Source organism: Bombus pyrosoma, linkage group LG1 (genome assembly GCF_014825855.1).
Source record: "Bombus pyrosoma isolate SC7728 linkage group LG1, ASM1482585v1, whole genome shotgun sequence".
Classification (NCBI taxonomy): Eukaryota; Metazoa; Arthropoda; class Insecta; order Hymenoptera; family Apidae; genus Bombus; species Bombus pyrosoma.
In genome coordinates this window covers 3,043,665-3,063,139 of record NC_057770.1, presented here as the reverse complement: position 1 = coordinate 3,063,139, position 19,475 = coordinate 3,043,665, and the positions used below count along the sequence as shown (strand labels likewise).

Sequence of the window (19,475 nt, the reverse complement as noted above, 5' to 3'; positions counted from 1 at the left end):
CTATCCAGAATTCATCATATACTATACTATTCATTGAGTACGACGTATAATACACTATACATTATGCAGCATGAATTAATCAGCACTTACACGCAGCGATTCATTCCCTAAAATCCATCCAAATAAGATTCTTCGATACTCCTTTGTTACCAAATATCCACTTCGTATCTAAAAATAGCTCAAACGACGAATAACACGTGTGTCGGAGTATCGGATCGGCTGAAAATGTCACGCACTGGTATACGTGTTCGTGAATGGAATTCATTAGACGATCGAGGAACGTGGAATCGATAGCTGTGTGTGGCACGCAACATATCGGCGGCTTGTTTTATCGTACCGTATTCGTGCGTGAAATCGGCGACGACTCACCTCGAATGGCGCATACGTAAAACGCGGTTTCGTCGTAAACGGGTCGTCGTTGTTCGGACGTAACGATCCGGCTGAGAATCGCGCTGCTTAACGCGAAATCGATCGAACACACGACTGGCAAAAAGGAATAGCCGCGACGGGGGACGATTATCGGGCCACGAAACGACGATTATCGCAGCTCGGAATTGATTTCAACGAGCGTATCGATCGCGAACGCGCCAAAGAGCCACCATTTCTCCAGGCCATCCTGGCAAATCCGAGTTTCTTTAATTACCGATATTTCTCGGATTATCGAGAATTAATCGCGCGTCTGGGGAAGTTTCACGTGCCGCGGGAAGCGTGTTCTGAGATGCGCCACGACGTTTTTAATGTCCGTCTCTTTAATACAACAGCGTTGCGTAAAAATCGTGCACCATTTAGCAAATGGAAATATTTTACCTTGAGAGATGAATATAAAAATACTTGGTGTTTCTCTCGTTCTACTACCAGTAGGTCATAGCGGGCATTAAATTTAAAAGGTCGCGATGGATTAATCCAAAGTAAGATTGGAAATTTGTATTTTGGCAACAGTTCTTTTGGATGATAATTTCTTCATATTATTCTCCTATGACACCAATAGCATTTTTTAATATCGTGCAATGTTGTATACGATTTTACTCCTCTCATCGTTCTTCGAGCATCGAATGACGATCACACAAATTCTTTCACGTAACGTGCCGCTGATTAAATCGGATACTCGTTGCATAATACGCGACATTACTTTCCACTGCGTTAAAATCCTTCCTATAATAACAACGCGTGAGAATGTTTCTCGAAAGTGTGTATATTCGGTTGCCATTGTAAAACCAGTAACGTGGACGATGTAAGAATTTTGTACGATGCTAGGATATACATATATATTGAAAAATTATCTCTTTGTTTAAGCGAAGATCAGTCGAGCTTGCCAGAAGTCTGTAACATAAAATCCACGTTGTGCGTAAGTTTCATCGAAATCGATGGTTCACATTGGCAGACGTTCTATTGTTAGAATGGTGGAAATAAGTTTAAGTGGCCATAAAATTGGCCCATTTTCTATCGTTATCTATAAATTTAGATGGGAGGACGATGCATGTATTCGCGCGCGCACACAGACGAACGGAACGATCATTACGCTTTTTAACGACCTCGTGAAATAGACGATGCTCGTTTCAATGATGGAAATCCCTCAACATTGAATGCAACGTGCTGCTACTCTCTCGCTGAATACGTCGCTACGATGCACCCTGCGTAATTAACCCGTCATTCCGATAACCAATACGATAAGGCGATTATCTCGGCGTGGCCAATTAGAAAACGTCTAGTGGCTCAATTAAACGAACGACGCTTTAGTTGTTCTCGATTTCGTTGCCAACAAATCGACCTTATTTCGTCGTGAAATCCTTCGTCAACTATTTAGCTTCTGCATATTCGTTTTTAGACTGGAATCGTTGAAACGCTACAATATTGTAGGATTCGTGGATTCGTGCAAGTAGAATACGCTTGAATAGCAATGATTCCGAGGATGATTATTTAATAGAATACGAACAATAGTGTATGAAATTCACTTGGAAAAAGAAAACGAAGACAAGAAGTTGAAAGAGGCAAGAAATGTAAAGCTAAAAGAAATCTCCTTGAATAGGACAGAAACGAGGGAAGTGGACCGCTTCTTCGCTCGTTATTACGCGTTGCTGCATAAGTTTCCACGTGGACGTGATACTTTCGGCCAATCTGCGTGTCCATATTTACAATTTTATCGGGTTTATCGAAAATAAGGAATTAGAACCGCTAGACTTCTCTCCTGGTGTTTGATCCCTTCTCTCGCGGGAAGAAGAATTTTATTCCACAGCGACGATAGAGAAAATTTAAATAACCGACGTACAAAATGGTGGTAATATTTTTGTAATTAAAAGCGAGTTGCCCAGAGTTTGAGCTTTGTAAGAAATATAGAAATTTCATTCCCGGCAACGATTAATCTACACACCTACGATACCTTTGCTAGTGGGACGGCGCACGTTAAACGAGTTTAAACGCGGAGTGAAAGGTAAATACAAATAGAAACGAGAAGGAGAAGCATTCGCGAAAGAAACGTTGGGAGATGCGCGTAACCGCAATTTCGCATCAGCCGAAATAATTCCACGGAGGACTAAGCGAGAACACGAAGGTTTAAATCGGCGCTAATAACGCACCGTTTCATCATCATCCCTCCGAAAGCTGAAGGATCTCACTGTGCGTGCGCGTGCGTATGTGGTATGTAGGCGGATCTGCAGTTGTCGCAACAACGAAAGTAGGTAAATTATTCCGAGTCGTTTGAAAGGAGCCGTTCACGTGCTCTTCGAAAGACACACCCTCTCGGTGTTGCCAGTCCGGCGACGATGGGAGGAAAGAGTGTACGAAAGAAAAGAGGCCGCGCTCGAGAAGTGGGGGAAAAATCGCTGGTTGCCGTTTCCAACGAGATAGAAGCGAGCGGAGGAACGCACGGCAAAAAACCGTGTTTCGGTGTCTAAATTTTCTCGAGGCTGGCGGAAGCGAGAGCAAAGGATAATCTCGTTAACGAGAAGCCGTCAGGCTACGCGATATCGTGAAAGTTGCAGCTCATTTTCTTCCTGTTCTTCGTCCTTCTTTTTTCTTCTTTCGTCTCCTCGTTAGCCGCTCGCGGTGCGGAATCGTCAGCGCGACGCGTGCCGTCACGACGATGTCTTGTCAAACGAAATTACGAATGCACGCGACGAAATGTAGACGACGTCGATGGCTCTGCCGTTGCTCTCGACGTTGCCGTTTAAAGCTTCGCGAATTAGCCTACTTACCTCGTCGAGTGTACGAGCGAGCGACGAACAACTCGGGCGTGAATGCTTCCTTCTCACGTGCACGTTTTCTTGCGCGTTGCAGGATGATCATCGCGGCTTCAGGAGGCAGCTCGAAGACAAACGACCGATCGTCGAGAACAACCTGCTGAGTGGCCGTCAGTACATCGCCAACGAACCACCGCTGTCTGACACTTCGGATTCTGAAGGTGAGTTTCTGATATTTGCATTGAGTTCAACCGTACAGGTAAAACTTGCCTGTACAACTATTAGCGTATAAGTTACGTGGTGACGTTTTTATTGCGATTTGTCACATGTCGATTCGTTGATGTTATCGGCTGGTAAAATTATTGTGCATGATGAACCAAGCATCAACGTAAACAACGAGAAGCAAATTTTATTATGATAGAAGAATCACAGGTTTTAGAAATTATACAGGTATACTGAAAAACACAAAATAGACTTAGAATCAAACTTTATCTATTACCATCTCGCATTTAGCACATTTTTTTTTTAGATAAATGTACACTTGTACCATTTTTGTGCTGGAATCATCGATTAAAACATTTGCAATTGGCGTAGGAAGATAGGATTGAGAACGATTAATTACAAAATACGACGTGTTAGAAAAGTTTTGTGTAATCGAGAAGCGTTTGAACTTCAAAGTATCTCGATATAATTACAAATCTTCTTAAATAGATCGCAAATCCTCTTATGAGATACTTTTAAACAACATCAAAGCTAATTAATCTGAAAACGTGATTATTTTTAATTACAACATCGCCCAGTTGGTAATTAGAACTTGGATCAAGAAGTTCACGAGTAATATCGAAATATTAAAGATCCAATTAATAAAAAGTAATTGTGTTGCTGCTAATTAATATCGAACCTGCGAAGAAATGTGTTTGAACGCTTTATAAGCACTCGGAGAAATAACCAAGTTCGAGTCTCTTAAAGCTGTTTAAAGACTTCGTAAAGCCGAGTAAAGCTTTGTGAAGCCGAGTTTAACAGCCCTAGTTACCGATTTAAATGAAAGGTTCAGTAAACGAAATTAGTCGTTGAAATTAAACGGTCCTCCCCTTCCTCTCTTTTCTAAACCAAGAACTGTCCTGAATAAAGAAATTTATAAGAGAAGAAAGAAAGTTAATTCACCGTTCGTATATTCCAAGTATTCGAGTTAAAGAAACCAGTAGCAATAAAATTGCAATATTATTTAGAAAATGAAATTTTATCGATAGGAATATCGCTATATACAATTTTTACAATATTTCTCGTTAACGAAATTTCCATCTTCGAAACGAGAATACGTCGCGACCGAAGCAATTCGCGATAAAAGAAAAAAGAACTGTTCAGAAAAATGATGATAAGGAATGAATGTAATGAACGAAATGTACGGGACGAAAGTTTTGGCGAAAGTGTAGAGAAAGTCGGCCAAGTACGTTCGTTAGTTTCCACGGAACTGGTCCGGAATGCGCGACTGAATTCGCCAATAGCGTGCAGGCCTAGTAATTAAGAGGCGCGGCAGAGCTTTCAATTCCAATAATTCCCGGCATTCTTCTTCCCGCTATTTTTCATACCAATTAGCCACGGAAAGGAACGAAAAAGGAGACCGATCTGCTGCAGAAGAATTCAGACTTTTCGTCTTAAGCTCGAATCCGAATAACGAGAGAAAAAAGGAGAGAGGCTTTTGGGACATTAAGAATCGCCTGTTCTAGGGTGCGTTGAACTGTGCTTGCTTTGCACGTTTGGAAAATTATAACCTGAAATTATTCAAAAGAATTATTATAAATAAGCGAAAGGTTGGCTAAATGCTAAAAAGTTTGCATTCCTCTAATCATCTTCGGCGAAATAAATTTGTTGAGCAAAAAGATCAAAGGATATTGACTTCTCTGTGGATAGAGTTAGAAACAAACGTGGACCTAATTCATCGACGAGCATCGAGTACTCTGTTTTGGAGGCAGAACGTTCAGGATTAAAAGCAGGATGGAGTAAGAGAGGGTAAAATTGATTAAAGTTGTAGCTTCAAAGGGCGGCTCCTCGCGGCAGTTTGTCGCGGCGGAATGAAGGGGATTGTTAAGTGGGCTGATAAAATACGAGAAGTTTTCTCTTTCGCTTCCTCGTTTTTTCCACCTTTTACTTAAGCCAACGGAACAAGAGCGGCCCTTGGAAACGAGCTTCATTCGTTCTTGTCACCGGCTTTCACGTACAATAACCGTGGCGGACGTGTAACCGTGGTCCCTCTTGAATATTTCATTTAGATAATTCCACCCTCTCGAAACCGGGATTATTAAGAAACGTGAAACACGGAATTTATGGTTATTTGACCGAGAAGGATTCAGCAGAGTTCTTGCCAGAAAATGAGGCTCGTCTATTAAGCGAACGAAACAAACGCCGCCGTCCTGGTACTGTGCCCGCCAAACAAAAGACTACGCTTCTCGTTTTTATTCTCGTTGGAACAACGCAAGAACACGGTCTCTCGTATCTTCCTTAATTGTTCCTCCTGTAAATTTGCTTCTTAAAGAAAGAAAAAAAAAAATACATGTAAATTCCACCCGAGTCGAACATCTCGATTCTCCGATAGAATAGTTCGATACCGTTAAACGATGAATAATGCAGTTTCTCGGTGTTCGAACGTCGAAACGAAAAGTTCCGCGGTCAATGCTAACGAAAACCACTCGGGGAAACCGCGAGACTGTATCAATCGAGTTACAAGTATCGAAATACCCGGTAACTGGTGAAACTTGTAAGGTTTGGAAGAGTCGTCCCGCAGGAGATCGGAAACTCTAATCCAGAACTTGCCAAAGTTTCTCAAGGAAACGTTACTCGCTTTGTAATATCAATACTCTTTCCTACCTCCGCTTTCCAAATTCGAAACAGAGAATTTCACAAACATCGCGATTCTATTTTCACGCTTTTTATAATACACAGTTCGAAATTCGATAGTTTCGATCATACACGAGTATATATTTCTCTGGACTCTTTATCGACGTCTCAAAATCATCGACGGTGGCGCGTACAGGTCCGATAGCAGGTTACAAATTGCGAATAGCGATTCTGAGTCGGCGAAACACTGAGCTGAGCTTCGATCCCTTATTCGATTCGATTCGATTTCACGGGCCAAATCCGTGCAGCTGGCCAACTGGCAACTCGATAGCAAGGAGCTGGTTGCACGATCTGTGTCGGCGTGCTGCGATGCGGCGTGTTATATCGGTTGAAATTTATTGACGTTACGACAACGCCCGGAGACTGCTCGATGCCGTGCACGTTTCATCGAACGTGACTGCCTGTCGAGCGACCGAAATCGTGCACCGAGCGAACGCTGGTTGTCTTTGCACAGGAGGCGCTGATCCGATGTTTCCGATCGAATCCAGAATCCGCAGCTTCGTGACATTCTCCGTGTCGCTTCTTCTTCTTCTTCTTTCTAACTATCTATCTTTTTCTGCTCTTCTTGCTGATTAACTTACATTGAACACGATCATACGTATTCCTAGCATGGCAGCAAGCTTGTGTAACATAACGCGAACGTCTTGAACGGATTGGGAGCTCTCACCTCTCGCGATTGATGGATGGGAAATTTTCTGGTCATTCGTTGCGAGAATAGAAGGCACTGAACTGATTGTGTGTGTGGCTGGGAACGCTGTTTGATTGATGGATCTTTAGAAACGGTTTGCAGCGCTCCGTTTCTCTTCTTCTAGCGTATTTTGTGAAAACTCTGCGTTTGGATTTATATTTTCGCAAGGAAAGAGATGTGTTTTTGCTAGAAGTAGAATTGCTAAAACCTAGCTGTCGTTGAATCATTGTGATTCTAATTTCAGAAGTGTTCAAATTTCTCTTTTCTTTCTTTTTCTTTTTGTTTCTTTCCCTTTATCGAAAAAAAGAATTTACGACTAGTTGTATACATTGAATATCGGAATAAACATTTTTCTTTGAAAATATTGCATTAAGCTTTTTGGTAGACTGCAGAAAGATAACTTGATATTAATTATCGGGTAACGAAGCAGAGAATTTGTTCAAAGGAGAAAGGGGAATTACATAAACTCAGTGGTCAGTTTCTGAAACAACAGCCAAGTGGGAAATGACCGAACAGAAAGCATCGAGGGATGAAAGCTGTCGGTGGAATACGAGTCTATAGAATGGAGAGGAAAAAAATAAAAAAAAAAAAGAGAGAAAAGTGAGAAAAACGAGGGTGTACGTGACTGGAAATCGAATGTGGCAACTGTTGAATGGATGGCTTACCGATGAAGAACACGACCGCCTAATTCGATTCGGTGAAAATAGTTTCCAGGTGTTTTTCTCGTGCTGATGTCTCTTTAGCGATCCGCGATCGTCCTGATTTAGACCATGTTTGCTACCTGTTTCGACTTTTCAATCGCCTTCCTCGAATACGATTTTCTACCAACCTATCGACGTCGTCGTCGTCTTTACTATGCACCGCGCAATGTTTCTGAATACTATGCTTGGAGCATCTCCAATTAAATAGTAACGTCGGCTGCGAACTAGAAGATTAAAAGAATCGATCAAATTAAACGAGAATTAACACTTAAAAAATTGTTTTCTATAATATCTCCAGATAAGGCGAATTATCACGTACGTGTTGGTTTATTAAAGAGACGAATGATAAAATCGTAATACAAATCGATTATATTAAAATCACTTTAAATACAAGTACAGAAATAGTATATCTGCTGGTCGTAATCGTTGCTCTCTCCATGCTACTGTTCAACTCTACGCTCGTTAGTCGACTGTACGACTCGCTATAATCATTCGTCCTACAGATCACGTTCGTCTATTTATATCGATCGGTGGTATTACAAACGTTCTACGTAACTCTGGTTGACGATTACAAATAGCGGTGATAATGTTTTGTTCGGAGTTCGTTTACCCTTGAACCTAGCAAACCAAAACAACGTTGACAGCCCGAGGCACAACAATACGAGTCTCTCCCGATTGGCTCGTGTGCCGCTACATAACATTGTGTAGTATCGTGGACGAAAGGACTAAGAGGTATCGGGCGAAATATAAACAATATCGCGAGAAAGCCGAAGTGCCGACAGGCCCAACAATGTATCGTCGGTCCTTCGATCGAATAGTTTCGTGGAAAAGGCCTGCGTGACCCTGGCCTCGAGCGGTTGCGGAACACGCGCGTGGTGGGGCTAAGACAAAAAATAAAGGGATGCTAAGGGAGAAAGAGGAATTAACAGTCAGTGTTAGTTGAGAAGTCAGGGAGTGTGAATTGAAAAGCCAGAGATTGCGAATCGAGAAGTCAGAGAGTGCAAATTGCGTTGTCGAGAGAGTATGGTGCGCGTGAGAGACAACGTTGGATCCGTGGTGACGAGAGTTGCAAATTAAGTATCTAGTTGTCTTAATTGTAATACGTTATTGTGATTAGTTCGCGTTAAACAACCATCGTTTCGTGTTTAACCAACATCTGTTTAATCCATTTACTGTAAATAAACTAATCGTAGTAAATATTGAAGAAAAAATCGTAATAAAGAACGTTAAAGGAAAGTTCACAGGACTTGAAACTTCATCTATAATAGCCATTGAGAGTTAAAAATTACGAATAAATACTATGCAGTTGGTGATTATACGATTTACAATTAATAGGAAATTATTGTGGAAATTCTTCCGTAAGATGCTTACGTTAAACAGATTTCGATGCAGTGTGAAACAACGAGTGCACAAATTCCATGTTGAAGAAATTAAACACAGAAAGTATATTTATTACCCGACGTAATAATTTTCATCGCGGCGTCGCAGCGTAATTTTCGCCCGTCGTTCATCACGAAATGGGAACAAGTATGAAAAGAGAACGAAAAACGAGCTCGTGAAAAGCACGAAGGTTTACCTTTTTCTCGGTGTGGCACATATTTCGATCGATGAATCGGGAATCGAACGAGTAACTACGGAACCGAGTGACGGGGCAAAGGGCAACCCTGGCACCATAAACATAAATCATCATAACACGCGGCAGATAGGGATGCAACGAACAGGTACGGTTGGTAGGCGTTATCAATGCTAAACATGCACATAAAAACTGTCCCGCATGATACGATGCGTGATTCATAGGACAATTAATTCCCGGCGATAGAACAGCCTAGGCATCGCGACGTCATACACGTGATACAAACGCGGTAATACCATTTCTACGTTTCGTTACGTCCGCTGTTACCATCTGAAATGGAAAAAAAACACGGACTTTTCGAACTCTGATAAACATCGAATTTCGTTTTGGAAAAGGGAAATTGAAACAAGATCAAGAGTTATCGATTCTTTCATTCGTGCGCTCTCAATTTGCCGAGAACCTGCACGAACTCCGGAATTATGTAAAATTGTTAATGTTTCGAAGAATTATTAATAGCGCGATTCGATAACTTTACGGTTGGTCGATTTCGTCAGAAATGTATATATATATATATATAGGGTTTGCTAATGACATCGAAGTTTACTGTATGAAAATTATTGAAACACTGTGCTTTACATCTAATGACGTCTGTCTATTTACATTTTCGGTCTGTTTATTTGTACATTTGTTGTCTTGTTTATTTATATCTAGTTTGTTTGTATGAAATGCTGGCGATGTTGTCAAAACATTGGAATCGATATTAAATGAATCACAGGGCCATGTCAATGAAACTGTCGCACAATTCAACCAATATTATTAATGAAATTTTACGATACATGTTGTCGTCAGTGTTGTACTAATAAAAGCGAAGCTATCTATCGCGAAAGATCTGGCGTATTTAGCGTCGATTCGAAGGTTGTCCCGGTATCAAGCTCACGTTTGACGTTCTATTTCAGCCGGAAGAGAATTGGATGGTGATTCGAGGGGCTACAGAAGCGCGGAGGAACAGGCACGCGAATTGACGCGCAGTATTCGCCGGGAAGTGAACAAACTTTCAGAGCAGTGGAACGCCCTAATCGAACGTAGCGATGCGTGGAAGCGGAAACTCGACGACACCGCTAACGTGAGTACTTTACCCTCCTTTTACCTACATAGAAAGCCACTTACCCTCGAACCGCACTACCCGATATGAATACAAATATTTTGATTCCGTCAAAAGCCGTTGGCGGCCACAACCATCGAAGAACAACTAGATTTTAACCATCGATGACGGTGTGCCCTTGTTTCGATAAAATTACCCCACAATTTCGCGATCAGCCTTCTTTCTCAGCGAGTATTCTTCTCGCGAAAACCATCGAAATTTCGTATCCCTATAGAATGGATAATGCGTGGATTTTTGAAATATTAAGTCCGTGTAATAATAATATACCTTTATTATCATTATTATTGTTATTATTATTAAATATTATCGTCTCTCTTCTTGTTTATAAGAATAAGAATGAAAGGAGCGAATTCGAAAATAAATTTTGAATCGTTTCGTTTGCAATTACCTTATTTAACAAATCAGCGTGTCCTAGCTTGTAGAGAAGTCGAATCGCTTCTTGAGAGAACTTCCCTAGGAATTATTCAAGGTTTTGTCGTTTCGCTTAACTCGCGGCGAAGTTGAATCGCTGCCATAACGCGAATTTTCGTTTAATAGTATTCAGAAGTGGAAAGTTTGAATTGCGCACTTACCGGTCGCGAATTTATCAACATCGTGGAACGTATTGTGTAGTACAGGAACGTTACAGTTCGAAATCCACATGAACTGTGGGATACTGTTACGATACATTAGCCTGGATTATTATTTAAATAGCTTCCCATCGCCAACATATTTAAAACGTCATAAACACGTTTGTTGGCAATTTAAAATATTTCCCTAACAGTCCACAACGAACTGTGCGAAATGCATGAATAAAACATCGAAAAGCTCTTTACTGTCGGTTTAAACTCGTGGATCGTACGCGATAGCCATACCGCGGAGCCAAAGGGCAAAGAAAAATATTTTTCGAGACTGTGGCACCGATCGGGGGAAAAGCAATGGCCGAGGATAATTCTCGAGGACTGTTCTAACCCCCGCTGGTAAAAATACAATCAGATTAAACGGTACATCTCGAAGGATAAACAAGCGAATGTAATATTTGGACTTATCGGTGGTATCAGTAGGAGACATAGAGCTACAGACAAAAGAGGGGGTGGTTCTGTACGGTTCTATTCATCCCCCTCGACCCCTTCGTTTGTCGTATCGCTTTATTATTGCCGGTACAATTTTCTCTATCGCGCGGACGTTCCATTTGTCGAAACGACTTTGTGCCTTGGGCGAGGGGGACCGCGGGGGAGAACTGGCCACAGTACTTGGTGTATCAGGGGGCCGGGTATGGCGGGTAAAAGACGTCGTCGAAAAAGTCTGTGGCGCACGGTAAAGGCGATTTTTCGTTGCTTGCGTTCCACCGGAAGAATCCGCCTTCTACACCTAACGACGTCGAAATTCCTGTGGAACCTGCTTCCGTTTTTCTCCTTTCGTGATACACCGAATTACCTTCGTTCTTCGCGATCCACCTTTTAATAGGGCTCGGGAAAACACGTTATTACCTTCGTCAGCGCGACAAGTCGAGTGATTATCGACCATTTCTACGCCATCATCTTGGTGGTCTTGGGATTTTACAGAAACTGGAATATGTATTTGTCTTCTAGTCTTTGAGATTATTTCGAGAACGCGTGTTTCTATTAATTTATACTATTTATTGTATAAAAATAGGGAATCTAGACACGCGTATTCAGTTTCAAAGCTATAAATAAGATAGAAAGAGATTTTTCCAAATTGACAGAGAGGCCATCGTTATCGATATTAGCAGTGACATTTAAAAACGGTTAACAGATCGATAATATCAAATTTAAACGTACTATCCATAAAATTTCCGAGAAATAATTCAAATTTCACGTAATATCGCGTATCTGTTGATTTCACAAGAAGATAGCGAGTATCGCTCGTGTCCACCTGTTCGCCACGATTTTAGTAATATTGATACAATGTTGCGTCAAATGTCAATACGCTTGTAAAAGCTACAAATTTGTTACATTTGTTCGTATAATTCTATATTCACTATGATTGCAAAGACTTTTGAATATATCGTAAATCGTTCCGCAAGATATCAAAGAACAGATTGCAAAGAAGGTATGCGAGGCTTTGTAAATCTCGCTTCGAAATCGTAAGGTTTATAACGAAGCGGAGGCTACATCCGCGATGCATCGATAATCGCGTTCGATTCATCTGTCACAGCGAAACTGCAAGTGTAAATCGCGCCTGCACGGTCGTCAAGGTTTAACGTCGTGGGTGGAATGCATTTTTCTCTCCCCTTCGTTCTTCTCCTGCCTCTTTCTCCTCTTCTTTCAGTTCTTCGCCGCGTTGAATTCTGATTTCATAAGCGGCTTCGTGATTTACATCCCGCTACTGACAGAGTACCTTCGTCGATAGGATGTCGCCAATTTCGCGACATCGTTCCCGGTACAATGGGATTCGTGATGCGTGTACGCAATATCGTCTGCTTTATACGCAGCAACGTTACGCGCCGTTCGATAATATCGATACCAACGTGCCTCGTAGCCTTCCTAACGCATACTGTAATCGTTGCTTCCTCTTTGTTGCACCAGTCGAACGAATATTCCTATAGAGTGTGTCCACTCTGAACGTTAAATTTTCATAAAAAGGATAAAAGTTTTATGCAAAATATTTCCTCCTATATATCGTAAAAACGAGGTTATCGTTGTACAGAGTGTAACTTGGTGTAACGGAAAAGTTGGCTCGTCAAGAAACAAAGGATTGAAGAAAAGAATTCTGCAGGATATTTTGATTTAAAGGCAAACAATATCCTAGAAATCATCGGCAAATTCTTCCTTAAATAGCGCTGGACGGGATCTTGTGGCGAAACTAGCGTTCTCGAGAGCCAGTGACAGTAAGAAGATTCAAACGCGTTATTCCTGGCATAATAGACCGTCAAAGCGAACAAAGTCGCGTCGAAAGGTCGGGCGGTTGCTTAACCCGGAATTTAACGAGTTCGACGAAGATAGTAATAACTTCTTTTCAACGATGCTTAAAATAACATGGAGCTGAACCGGCGGTAGAATTCATCTTAATGTAATTCGAGTGGGCCAAGTCTTTGCAAAGCTTGGCCCGTCTTTTCCCTCGAAATCTGTGAGCGTATAGTTGATCCCTTGTCGACTACGATTTCACGTCGAAACGAAGATGTCACTCGAAGACCACGTCCTTCCTTCCTTCCTTAAACTCGGCTCTACGCTGGACCACTTTGTTCGCGAAAGTTAAATGCGAATCTTGGTCGATTGACATGCACACACAGAGTTCGGGAACAGTAGCCGGACGTTTTTCTCCTAATTGAAACGAAAATAATGGTTTTCACAATTTAAAACGTTCTTTCGCGTCTGTTGGCTCGCCATGCACTTACGCGCCAACTGAGTCAAAGGTTCTATAATTAAAATGGAAAACGTTTCCCATCGTTCGCGATACGGATATTCGACGATAAAGGCCAGCTTCGAGGATATTTAATTAAATGACCGTGAGCGTGATTAAATGAACGAGATCTGTTCGCGCCAGGGGGTTAAAAGAGGATTGTTCGAAACTATTAGAGAACGTTCCTGTAGGGTGTGTGATTTATAGGTCGCGGGAATTATTTGTGCCTCGTTTTAAATAAAATCTTGTCTATATAAAACTCTATGCGTAAAATAGGATGATTATACATGCTGTATATTAAAAATCAGGTGACTCGATTGCACGGAACATTCGATTTAATTAAATTTACAGAAAATACAATTTAAGCGAAATAAAATATGTAATATAATATATAGGAGTTGTTAAGCAATCCAAATTGAAACAAACTTTGCGTACAAATGAAAAAATATGGAAACCTGAAATGCACCACGTGGATTACTATTACGTATACCATCGGTTTTCAATTTATTTTTTAAAATTTGTCAATGCCCGCCGTGCGCCGCATTCCAATGCAGTAATTTGTTCGCTTCAATCCACAATAGCGTCTAAACGAACCGGTGTATTGTCGAATTCGTAACTTTGTCCCTTCGTTCGAATCGAAACACAAGGAACCAAAATGGCAGAAGTGAAAACTCGCGCGGCAAGTCAACCTCGAAATTAACGCGCACGTTTGCCGAAATATTATTTCCGCGGTATTTAATCACCATCGAACGATTCTCGCGATTAATATTCGAAAGGAAAATGACACTGGAGCGGACGAAAACGCCGAAGCACGTGAGTGAAAGACGAACGAAGCGAGAAGAAATCTCATGGACGGTTACACGGACGAGCAATTAAAGGTGCATCGAATCAGCGATCTTCTTACGATCGTTTCTCCGATACGATATAACAGGAAGATCAAAGTTCCCGTGCAATCAGCAAGCTTCGGCCGCGAATGCATAATTCATGAGCGAAACACAATTTAACTTTTAAATTCCAGGTGCTCTGCTGGCGTGCCTTAATTATCGGCAATCCGGTAATTACGCGCGACACCTTCGCTTTTTCCTTCGGCCAGATAGCGTTATATTAATTCGATTTATTGCCATCCCGTGATTTTCAGCCGCTCGGAAGGGAATCGTGAAATTTCTACGTGGCGATTTTATCCTTCGTTCGAGTGCACGGTCACGCTACGGGCTTAAATTTAATCTGATAAAAGTACACGGAAGTTAACAGACGTTGACATAGCTCGGGACAAGTCCGACAGGCTTCTCGAGCACGCGTGAATGCGTGTTTAAGATCGAGCAAAGGGATATGGATATTTGGAATGTGTCACGCGTGTCATTTCCTGAAGAATATATAATCAGGTGACTCGCGATGTAATCTCGTAGCTTATCCGTAACAAGTATCGAGATGATTAAATATATGCACAGTGCGAGTGTTTCGTAAGTGAATTAACAGTGAATGGATAGTCGTAAAAGAACCAACTTTCATCCACGGCTCGGAAATAGAATCTTGCAACACGGGTTGCAAGATATCGACTGAAAACTAAAACCTGAATGCTTCGTCTATCAGTGATCAGGTTTTTCAGGTTTGGAAGGCTAGGATGACAGGGAGCTAGAAATCCACGCTAGCGTACAAAGTTTCAATCTATCTTTGCTTGTACCGTTGCTACGTACATCTTTCTCGTAAATCAACGTGTTCTCTGTCAAGTAAGTTTTGATCGACTGTCATGTATAAGCTACATACACCGTTATACACGTCGCAGTATTTGATAAAGCCGTCACATTGATCTATTTTGTAGCGTCTCACGACATAGAATTTTATTTTTTCTTACTAAAGTAGACTTTCGACATATCCTCATACTATACTTTGTCTATTAATAGCAGAAATGGTACTTGACCTAGATGAGAAGTTCAGTTTGTTTACACGACAATGACTGTCGCGCCACTGACTGCCACTATCAAAAACGATTCCTCGAGAAACACGAAATCGAAGATGCATCTAACGATATTACAGTTTACTGCACGCTCGGACGTATAGTATTTCCTCTAAAAGCATGATCGTATTTTTTCTCGCGGAAGCAAGCTCGCGGATTCTCTTTGGCGTGGCGAGGTCGGTGACTGCGCTTCCGGCGCTGCCGACTGAAATATCATCGAAAATTCTCTTCGCCGCCGTACGAATGACAGAAGCGTCGTGATAAACCTTTCAACGACGATACAACGATACTAACGATGGAAAAGACGCACAAATACTTGCTCCATTCCGAAGCATCGAAACGCAAACAAAGGTTAAAGAGAGCAGTAGCACGAAAATTCCGCGCGTCGCCGACAAAGCAACGATTCTCGTTCAACGGTCGAACGAGAAAGATAACGCTGAGTGAATGTAGGTTTTCCCGAGCACGTGGAAACGGTTGAAAAGTGCACGCCGGCTATAGTTATGAGATAACTCGGTTTAAGCTAGAAATTAAGCTGAACCGAGCGATCCCGGTTGTCTCGGGCGAGGAATTCGCCTCCGTAGTTAGGTATGCAAAGCAGGAGGCAAGGCAGCAGGAAGCTTGGCCGGCCCCAATCAGGGAATATAGCCGGCAGCAGTTCTATCCAAATACATGGCGGCATACGTCGGCGAGTGCACGATCGCGCGATCCAGGCGAGCGAGCGAGCTGAACACGCGCACGTGCTCGACCGGAAGCTACTAGGTGGTGCAGCAGGGCTATTCGTAGTTAGGGCGAATGAATGAATGCATACGCGTACTCAGGGCCAGCCCGGGAAACTCAAACACCATCTTTCAAATTATAACCGCGCTATCGGATTATCTTTTGAATTATTCCGGATTCCTCCTGGTTCTACCGATTCAAAATCGCATGGTTCAGCTCGACGGTACTTGGTGTGCTTGAATTTATATATACGTGTGCGCGTCGTGAACGGACGTGAAATGGACAGGTAATCGATTTTTCCGTGCTTGTGTGTCTCGTCTTCGTTCGAACAGGACGAAACATAGCAGAGAGGAGTCGAAAATGATAGAAAAACAGGTGGACACTGGATCGTTTTTATTTCGAGTCTCTTTCGCTCGTGATAGCGTTCTGTTATCGCCACGATGGTAATCGAGATTAGAAAACAGGGAAATGGAAAGGGAACTGTCGAATCGACCGGTGGAATGTGATTTTTGAATATATAAAGTAAACGTAGCGCGCACTGGGAAAATTTTATTCGGCTGATTCGCCGAATGAAATATAGCGTTGAATTACTTCGTATAAAAATTTTCTCAAAATGATAAAAATCTTGCTGTTTTTTTTTTATTTCTTCCTTTTTATTTTTTTTTTCTGCTTTGTTTATAAATGGTGGAATTTTTCATGCGTTCGATGTACATTTTCGGCATGAACGGCAACCAGCCATGCTCCTGACGACGTTAATGCACGCGGGCACCGACCGCATCAGTATCAATCTAGTTCCCGACGAGTGGGTACTTAATCAGTCAATTAGCAATGTTCCACTAATTGGTTAATTACCAAGCAAATTTGTAGCCGGCATAGTATTGCGGCATTGGGGACACGCATAGTTATGTGTGTATATCATGAACACAGGGAGGTGAAAGGTACGCGACGACCTCGCTTGTCCAAGCATTAAGACACAAATGTATTTATCTGTGTGATCTATGGCTACTGTAGCATAATGAACCAGTTCGCGTTTAGCTAGATACGCGTGCCAACAGTTCGTGCAATCACCGTAGCTGATTGGACTCTCTGATCGAAGGAAAGACGTGTTACCAGATGCCATTCTTCGTTCACGGGTCGTTTTGTGCGTAATCAAGAATACCAAAGTGATCTGACGACGTTAGATTCAATGTATATTTTTATATTATATTAATATCCAAAGATGTACGTAAGATAAGTAAGACCGAGACTGATCTGTATTTAATTTTCTGCTTGGAGGAATTTTCTCAAAACGTTAAATATTGAATTTTAAAAAGATGGGTAAGAGACTGATGTAAACGTTGAAAATAAAATTGTGAATTTCTTTGTAGAGACTACATCCGTGGTGTATAAAGAAGTATGCAAAATATGATATATTCGTATGAATAATGTATACAAGAATATGCTTGAGTGATTCGAGTCATCCCAAGTCGTATCATAACGAAGCTTTGAAAATGGGACAAAGTAATACCTTTGTATAATCATGATTTTAAACCTCCTTATTCTCGAGTAAAGTCAACTTAATGCTTCCTCTTTATTATTTTCATTTCTACGATATAAAATACCTTCAAACTCTGCCGTAGAACAAGATTACGTCGGCACGAACATTATCTTCGATTTTCATTACGCTCGCCACAAAATTCTCCCACGTGTTCATTGTTCAAAGACCTCGGCCATCAGAATTTCCGTTCCGAATGGATGACGCAGCAGGCATTCGACAGTAATCGACGATTTCGCGGCGGAAAAGACCACCATCCCATGGAGGTGAATTAAAACTACGACCGGAAGCAAACACTTACATCCTATTATCCGTGCCGCAAGTTCAGCCACGCGTTAAATTCTCCTCGTACCCGGCGTCCAAATATACTTAGCCGATTGCCGCGTCTTTTGAGTTCAATGCACCTTCGCGTCGCGACGTCCACGCCTCTCCACGTTCGTTTGCAAATATTTTTACGATGAAGTAAATCTCGACAGGGTTTGGTAGCTCGGTCTGATAACCAGAGATAAGACGCATTCCGACACGGCCATCAGAATCCGATGGAGCAGCTTCTGGACAGCAATTTGAATAAGCGAAAGGCGCTAAGGCACGGACTTTAATCGGTGAAATCGCGGCTCGATTATCGGCCAGGAAGCTTATCTCTGTCGTGGGAACTATATTTCATTGGGTCTGTCGTCGACTGGGAGAGTATAAGTGATTGCGGAGTCTCTTGATGGGGTTAAACGCAATCGTACGTAATTGTAATTGTATTAATTGAAAAGGATAGATGGATCGAATAGATTCATTAATTAACAGAGGATTAACTTTTGTTAGTATTTGTGATATTGAATGTATAATGGAATCGGAAAGCATGTTTGTTGATATCGTTCGAAACTGATGAAATTACTGCAAACTGTTGAGGGTTATAGGACAATGTTTCGGCACTCGAGATTCGATTTAGTGGCAGGATATGATGGCATTGAACGATCGCTCCAAAACACCATCGAAAATCAGGAAATCGGCCTCGACCGGTATTGTAATATCGCACGCTGACGCCTCTGACTCTTGCATTAAACATGAGTTATACGTCGGCATTGTACTCTATACAGAACCGTGCCGCTGTTAAATTTACATTATGTTCATGTGACCAATTATTGAGCGGTCGGAGTTGAAACATCGGAGCCTTGAAAAAAGTTTTTTTTTCCTCGTGACCGTGCGATAACGGATTATTAATGCCAACTAATTCCACGGAAACTTATCAGTCGTACAGCAACTAGATAAAAATTGTCGAACTGTGTGCGAATTTAAAAGGTTTAACTCGTTCGTTTAACTCGTTGAATTTACTGGGAAAAAAATCCTGAAAAAAGCGTTCAAACGTTTCTCCATATTCGAGATCAAGCGAAAAAGATGGTGAAACGGAGTATACGACGGAGTCTTCTTTTATCGAGGACAACATCGTTCGCTTATCTCGTATCGCGATTACCTTCAGCCTGGCTGAATAAATAGATCAGCGAGTGCTCCTGGTTCGTGCGAATGGACTGAATACTTGTATCCGGTCGCTGGATACAGCTTCCAACGAGTAGATCGCAATAACTCTGGACAATGTCACGATGCATGCTCCATAATTCCGCGAACTGGATCCATCTCACGTTTCGATTTCTCTGACGCGTTAGAAAATGTAGACGCAACTGTTCCACGCGTGGAACTGACACCGGATGGATCGTGGAAACGCTGAATACGATTCGCTCCGGTCT

General features: G+C 41.8%; 1 protein-coding gene across 9 annotated transcripts in view; it reads left to right on the top strand.

Annotated features, from left to right (window-relative positions):
* LOC122571259 (dystrophin, isoforms A/C/F/G/H) overlaps nt 1-19,475 on the top strand; it is a 438,419-nt gene that overhangs the window by 364,842 nt on the left and 54,102 nt on the right. For all 9 annotated transcript variants that reach the window (XM_043734851.1, XM_043734846.1, XM_043734833.1 and 6 more), the window contains 2 exons: nt 3,274-3,397; nt 9,990-10,156. In XM_043734851.1, coding sequence (XP_043590786.1) covers nt 3,274-3,397; nt 9,990-10,156 — 291 coding nt within the window. The remainder of the gene's footprint in view (nt 1-3,273; nt 3,398-9,989; nt 10,157-19,475) is intronic.